At 43.1% G+C, this 8,021-nt stretch overlaps 1 protein-coding gene across 1 annotated transcript; it reads left to right on the forward strand.

Annotated features, from left to right (window-relative positions):
• The first annotated feature begins 222 nt into the window (after positions 1-222).
• Positions 223-8,021, forward strand: LOC133480390 (profilin-1-like). Its single transcript, XM_061778306.1, has 3 exons — positions 223-551; positions 4,144-4,330; positions 7,301-8,021. Exons 1-3 carry the CDS (start codon positions 420-422, stop codon positions 7,396-7,398), a joined length of 417 nt encoding a protein of 138 aa, XP_061634290.1. The 5' UTR covers positions 223-419; the 3' UTR covers positions 7,399-8,021.

Raw genomic sequence — 8,021 nt, forward strand, 5'->3', positions numbered from 1 at the left:
AGTGTAGTACTTTGTTATAGTTAAAAGTGTTGTAAATACAAAGGACAATGTGACTCGTGTTCTAGAAAAATCACTGGGCGTAATGGTACTTCTATGTCAAAAATCACACGGTAAAGTAGGTCGTTCAAACACGAATGTATTCATCCGCCGTGTGCTATATTACGCAATGAAGCAGGGGGCCAATCACCACCTTCGCGGAGTGATTTAGTCAGGGCTACACCCAAGCCCTTGTCTGGCGGTTGTGGCTTCTCTTGGTTGGCGAGAACAGAAGAAAGCCGGAGGACTTGACAAAGCAGGGTTCCCCCCCCCCCCCCCCCTGCTTGCTTAAGCCACTGACAGCTATTCTCCTGCTTCCTTCGTCGCTCGAGAAGCGTCTGTTTAACTTTCTTGACCCGACTTCCTTTTTATCTTCAGAAAACATGTCCTGGAAAACCTACGTGGATACGCTGATGGACGATGGTCTCGCCTGCCAGGACGCGGCCATTGCTGGGTACACAGACAACCCATATGTCTGGGCATCATATTGCGGCGGCAAGTTTGGCAGCATCACGGTTAGTTGGCTCATTCTCCCATTTTCTGGGCTCATTCGATACGAAAATGAGCACAGCCGGGCGTGTGCTTTTCTTATGAGCAGGCCTGATCGGACCCTGTAGTTCACAGTTTCCTGTGCTCGGTCTTGGTGTCCCAAAATCTTGTTTTGTTGTAACATATCGTAATTTTTATTTTTTTTAAAATGGGTTAATTGTCAAGTTTTGCGCTAAATGGCACTGACGCGAGCTTCGAAGCGAGTTAGCTCCCTCGCCGAGGCGTCAGCCATTTAGCGTTCGCTAGCGCTTACTTTGCCGGAAGCTGAGAGAACGCATCCAATTGTGCTGACTTTTAACGAGTATGTCGTTGGCGGACAAAGTATACTTTAGTAGCGTGGCAAATGTAACTTTTGAGTAGTCGTTGGTTTAAAGCAGCGATCTGCTAAGCGACATTTGGGCAAAGTTGTCAAATGTTTCTGCCTCCCGCCCGGTAGAACGTCAATCTGCCGCCCCACATCTTCCAAGATGGCGCTTCCACTCAGGTTTTTTTTTTTTTTTTTTCCTTCTTCTCTCGTTCGGCGTGGAGGCCAAAATCAAAAAGTTTCCGCTGTGGATAGACTTTTTCTTGAACACTTGATAGAATATCTTGTCTGTGGTGTCTGCCTTCTTGCACTTTCTCACTCGTCTTTTCTGTGCGTTGCTACCCAGGAACGACTTTTCAACGGTTTTCGATCCCCCAAAAAACTATCCATCTTTTTGTTAAAAATAAAAATGTGCAAAGCTTTTAGTTATTAAAAATTACATTTATAAGTAACGTGAGAGCTGCTCCCTCTTATAAACCATGCAAGCAGTACTAGCTAACAATAGCGCCGGGGCGTGGAGAACGCTAAGGTTTATGTGAATGTTATTTTTAATAGATAATTGTTATTGAATGAAAGGACATATTTTGACTGGCCACTGTGGAGTGACCTCAAGACCTCTTTATACTTCCGCGGTTGTGCAGGGGACAACGCCCGCATTGCATCACGTGACAGACGAATTGCCCTGCGTAGCTTGATGCGCACATGCCAAAAATTGTTGCTGCGCGTCGAACGCCGCGGAGATAATCTCTCGTGGTTGGTCCGTTTTTAACCTGCTGTGATGACGTACTCTGCGTGCCCCTTGGTTCTACATACATCTACGCTGCCGTCTTCTCGATCGATTTTGCAGCATAAACGTGTCATCTAGGGCCATTTGTTCGAGCAGACACTGTTCCACGGTCACATTGTTGCTTTGTTCCTTTTTACTGAAAGGAAAGTAAAAATGGCTACTGGAAATGGCCAAAAAAAAGCAGAGGAAACTCCAACCCGTGGTGTCCTAACCAATACCAGCCATAACGACACCCCCACCCCACCGACTTGGTGAACTGCAGTACATTTTCAAAACTCTGCGTGTGGGTTGTGCTAGAGTATAAAGGCAAACAAAGTATAAAGAAGCCTTCATGTTTGGCCCCACTTTGAAGCCTGTTGTGTTGCTAACCTCAGGCTAAAGGCTTCTGTATACTCGCAGACAGCGACCGCGCTGACGTCACTGTGGCTATCCCGCACGTAGTTTGTCTTTATACTCGAGCGCAACCCACGCGCGGTTTTGAAAATGTGCTGCAGTTCTCCAAGTCGGGGGTGTCTCTACGGCTGGGATTAGCTAGGACGCAACAGGGTGGAGTTTCGTCTGCATTTTGTGGCCATTTCCGGTAGCCGTTCTTAATTTCCTTTCCGTACCAAGGAACAAAGCAGCGACAGTGGAAACGTCTGCTCGAACAAATGGACCTAGATGACCAAATTATGTTTAATTATGCTTCAAAATTGACCAAGGTGGCGGCGGCGTAGGTGCTGTGTGGAACTGGGAGGAACGGTTAGTACGTTATCACGTGACTAAAACGTACCAATCATGAGATGATCTCCGCCGCATTCTATGCACAGCAATTTTTTTTGCCGTGTGCGCGTCAAGCGACACAGAAGGGGCCGCACAGGCCAATTCGTCGGTCACGTGATGTAATGCGGACGTTGTCGGCCACGCAGGCGCGGGACTATAAAGAGGCCTTAACGCTTGGTCGAACTTCCGCTTCCCGAATGCCGCCTGTGCTGCCCTATGACTTTGCACTTCTGTTTGTAGACTTGAGCAGGGCGAGGTCGTTTCACTCGAGTGGGAACTCTTGTTTTTGCACGTTCAACATTGAAGATCCATGTTTGTGCATGCACATGTTTGACAGTGTTCTGTGTGAGCTCAGATTGATACCAGGGGCCTTTACAAAAAGCATAACTTGGCACTTGGAAAGAAGCTCGGTGACTTGAAATGCAAAAGTTGACCCATTTTTTTCAAAAACAATGACATTTTCTTTGGCCAGTATTTGTTGTGAATGTTATAAATCGGTGGGTCTCAACATTTGTCAGTGTGTCCCGCCATTTCCTATTGTCCGTAAGTACCGATCCACTAAATTGGGAATAAAGAGAATTTGCTCAGAAAAAGTCTCTGAAAACAGTCCAAATTTAAATGCATCTGCACACCATGTTCAATGTGCCTTTCAGGTAGGGTAGTCTATTTTTCAATTGATTATTCCCATCAAGTAGTCAGATGTAAAAAAAAAAAAATTCAGATTATGGTTTTAATAACTGATTAAAGGGTATGTGCTACCATCTTCAGCATTCAGAAAAACAGATCAAAGCCCTTCCTTCCGGTGTGGGTTTATGGTGGAACCTTATAGCAAGAGACAGTCAAAACACCTGTCGGAACTTTAGATTTCTACGAGCTCTTTGGTTTTACACAAGATGTCTTTAAGAGCTACCAAGAAAACAATATCTGACTTTGTTCGTGTTTACATATTTGCGTAAATAAATGCTATACTTGTATGTAACAGACACCCGCCATAGCAAGTTCGGCTTCAAGCCATGGCATCAACCTGTAGTTATAGTCGTTATCGCGACATACACAGGAAGTCCGCTGATCACGTGGTGTTCTGCAGGTAGCGGATTGTTGTTAGTTTGGTATTGTTGAATGCTTATAGAACCAGGTAAACAACAATTCAGCAATATATGAGAAGGAGTGGTGTTGTATTTGCCAATCTTTCTGAAACAGAGCAATACTTCTTGGGTAGTATTGAATGCAAATGGCTACTAGTTCAATATACATTTCTGAGGGTGCTTCAGATTCAACTACATCAATTGCAGGTTATTCATACTATGGCTGTAAGTAACGATTATTTTTCATAATTATATTATACAATCTATTTGTTTTTCTGTAAATTATGACTGTTATTGGTTTACCCCTCCTGGAAGCCGTCACCTTATCTTGGTGGATAACCAAGATAACTAAGTCCACTCAACATGTTCCATGGGGGAACTTGCTATGGTCCAAAGGTGTAGCATTACAAGATCTAACATTGCTTACCCATGCCTGTCGTTCTTATTTTCTCCAATAAAGACTCCGACCTGGGATGCATGTGCACAATACCAGTTAATTGCATGCCATTTGTAACCTAAAAATGTCAGCACAGTCATAAATTGAGCAGCTGTAATTGTTTTTGTTTAAATAACCACCTATCTGAAACCCAGAATCACTAACTTGTATTTTTCTTTTGCAGTCTGAAGAAATTTACACGTTGTTGACAAAGGATCGTTCCTCTTTATTCATCAACGGGCTGACCATAGGCAACATAAAATGCTCCGTAATCAGAGATGGTTTGGATGAGGATGGGACGATGGACCTCCGGACAAAGGATGCAGGAGGAGGGCCCACATACAATATTACTATAGGCAAATCTTGCAAAGGTACGTGCTGAGATAGGTTGGACTTTGGCTCATTCACAGAAGCCATGATAGCGTTCTTTGATGTCAGCCCAATTCTATCCCTTAGTCCTTCCCCGTTCGTCATTCCCCTTAGCCCTTCCCTTGGAGGGCCTTGATCAGGGGTGGCCAACTAGTCAGAGACTAAGAGCCACTTTTTTTTCTGTGTTACTGCAAAGAGCCACATACACGGGTACACATGAACATAATCTTTTAATCATGTATGCACGCATACACAGACCTCTGCTCAGCCAGATCTAATGAAAATAACCACACCAACATGATAATATCAGTAATTTTCAACAGTTAACATTGTGTGCACTGTCTCACACACACAAACTCTCAGTTCAAGCAAGTCCACAAACAATAATAGAATAATTTTCAATAACATCTTTCTCTTACTATGCTGCTTAGTGAGACTTCTGGCATTCCTTATCTTGAACAATCCTCTTCAAATCTGGCTTGTATTCTGTTGTTGCCACTCTAAGCAATTCTTTCAAATGAGTGTCAGTCAGAACAGATCGATGCTTTGATTTCACATGTTTCAGGGTAGAAAACACAGACTCGCAGACGTACGTTGACCCAAACATGGACAGTATCTTAAGCACAGCTCGTTTGATGTTGGGGTATTTTTCAATTGGCACACTTTTCCAGAACTCAACGGTCCCTTCCCTTAAAACAGCTTTCAGTTGATCCTCCTCACAAAGGTCGATCATCTCCAACTCAGCCGCAGCCTCATCTGTGACGAGCGGGGCTTTCAAACAGTCTGGCTTCCAAGCCAGCTGATATGATGCAAGCGTTACGGTCTCCGAGTGTTTTGTAAATTTTTTGAAAAACTGCACCTGCTTTTCAAAGCGACCAACTTGTTCTTGCGAAGTTCAGTCCCTTTTGGAAATTCCTGTTCGATGTTAGGGTGGAGTGAGCTGAAGATTTGAAGCTTTGAAATGCGCTAATGCTGCGTGACATATAAGGCAGATCGGCTTGCCATTACGTTTAACAAAAAAATACAAACTCTCCCACTCTGGCAAAAACGTCCTGTGTTCTTCTTCATATTTTCGTTTGGCTGTGCTTTTTTTCCCTGCCATTTCAAGAGGTAACTTGACGGAAATTGTTTACAACACAAATGATGTCACACCAAAGATTCTCTCGTCGCTCGTTTGACGTCACTCAAACAGGCTTACATGGTCAGTGTGCCATCTAGCTGTAGGGGGAGTGAATGACAGCGCCAGCCAAGCATTTTTGACGCATGTCATGTGACAGCTCCTGAAGAGCCGCATGAAACTAGTTAAAGAGCCGCATGAGGCTCGCGAGCCGCGGGTTGGCCAGGCCTGGCCTTGATGAAGGGGCAAATGGCCCTAAGAATTGGGACAACACGTCAACACCCCTGACGCCCTGCTGGCTGTGTCGTGGGCAGATGTGACGATTACATTTTAAAGATGCCATCTCGGGTCAAATGAATGTTACTATTACAAATGACTTTTTTGTCAGTTTGTGCAGTTTCTAAAGGTGACTGGTATTTTAAAATTGTTTCCTACCGCGTGACGGGGGGGCATTTCTATATTTCATTATCTACTCAAAAAGCACGTTTTATAGAAGGAACATATTGACAAACTGACTTTATGGCCTAACGGCAGCCAATAAGTAGCACCAACAACCATCACAAAACCCATTACCAAACATTTGTAAACAAAAACATCTCAGGATACAATACAAAATAACTGCCACTGTTACAGGAACAATGTATATTAGTTTGGCATTTCACAATTTGTAGCGTTGATAAGACATGAGTACAGTTATCAAATAGACACTTATTATACAGTTATTGAGATTTGGGAGAATTTCCAATTTATATAAAAGTAATGTGGTTATTTACATTTAGGTATTGGGGTTTTCCTTCAGAAAATTTTAAAATGTGTATATAGGAAATGTATCGAACATAAATGCATATGAAATAGAGATGTAATCTAACCACATTTAAATGCATATCTACATTTGAACTGGAAAGCTGGAAGAAAAAAAATTGCTTCAGTGTCTTGGTTCATATTCCTTTAAAAGGAACTCTAGAATTGCAGTTTTGCACTGGGGTTGTAGTTCTGGGGTGTTCTGTGCTGTTCTAGAAGATGGTTGTCTTGTGTTCCTGTGGAGAAAAAAAGCGTTCGGTTATTACATTGACCTCGTGTGTTAAATAAACCCGATGTCTGCTGAGGATATTCACAGATAAATGGTTCATGACGATGAAATACTGCATGACATTTTAAGGCTACACTTTAACAATATGGACAGCGAACGTGACTGTATACTCAGAAGCCACATTACTAGCAATGGTACATTAGCTACGTAGCTTCTGAATGTGACTGAGCTGTCTAATAATTCTTTCCAGTAGTTTAAAAAACTAACCAGTCGGCCACCGTGCCGCCCTTCCCTATATTATTGTAGGTAAATGATACAATCACCGCATAAGTGAGGTGTCTTCACTTTGCTGAATGCATGCAGCTGTCTTCGTGTGTGTTTAGTCTGTAACCTTGTTACTGGGTAGAACTGTCCTGGAACAATAGCAGAAGCTGCTTTCATCACTACCTCCTGTAGCAACAGCAATGACGTGAATGTCAATTACACAGCCCTCATTCACCCTTAAACACTGTGTCTGGGGTTCCTTCTTTCAAAGCAAGAAATTCAATCACAGCTCCGCTTCTGACAGGCATCGAACGACCTCATTTACAAAACTGCTGACAGGAAGAGAAAAAATAAAACAAAAGCAAGTACTTAAACTATAAGCTGAAAATTTCAGAAAACGTCAATTGGTAGGTTCATTAGGGCTCATTAGTTTTTGACTGCTCCTTGTAGAGAAATTAAAGAAATCATTCCCAAAAGTCGTCTTGGGGTTGTAAGGGTTTTAACATGCTGTGTTGCTATTGTTTTTTTAATTCGTTTTTCTTGGTCCTCTTTGTGCTACAGCATTGCTTTTCGTCATGGGGAATGCAGGTGTCCATGGAGGGAAGCTCCAGATGCGAGTACATTTTCTAATGGATCACCTGAAGAAGGGTGGATATTAAAGTGTCCTGTGCCACCACAGCCAGTCAACCCACCCACCCACCTACATACCGTCTACCTACCACCCTGTTTCATTTCACTTCCTGTTCTAGTTGCTAGATACTTTTCTTCTCCCTATTCCTCGCCCAAACCATCTTAAGTTGATCCATAGCCAAGACGAGCTGATGCCTAATGATGTCACTTGACTAAGACCAGCAAAAAGAAAGCCAAACACTTTTTCTTTGGTGCCCACTGACACAAGTCCCACAATATGTGCTCCCTTGCAGAGCAGCCAATGCCTTCTTTTGATTGGGGCGCTTTCGCAGTAGCTCATCACGTCTTCCTCCTCTCACAATTTCTTTTCCCGCTGTTTTACACTGCTCCTTCAGGAAAAAAGACCTTCCCGTTAATAAAACATTGGACACCCTTCCTCACATCTGTGCACCCACATCCTTGTCAAGGTGTAGTTTGGATCAGTTAACAATCATAATGCGGAGTGTTACTGTGCCTGTACACACACCAAAAATCAAATGGACATTCCACAGTTACCGGCTCAGGCACTTAATACTGTTTTTCTTTTGCCAGCTCCTGTAATGTATGAAAGGCTATCATTTTGTAGAACAATAAATCTCTCTCTTTCTAACCA

This window comes from Phyllopteryx taeniolatus, chromosome 7, assembly GCF_024500385.1.
Source record: "Phyllopteryx taeniolatus isolate TA_2022b chromosome 7, UOR_Ptae_1.2, whole genome shotgun sequence".
NCBI classification, from domain to species: domain Eukaryota; kingdom Metazoa; phylum Chordata; class Actinopteri; order Syngnathiformes; family Syngnathidae; genus Phyllopteryx; species Phyllopteryx taeniolatus.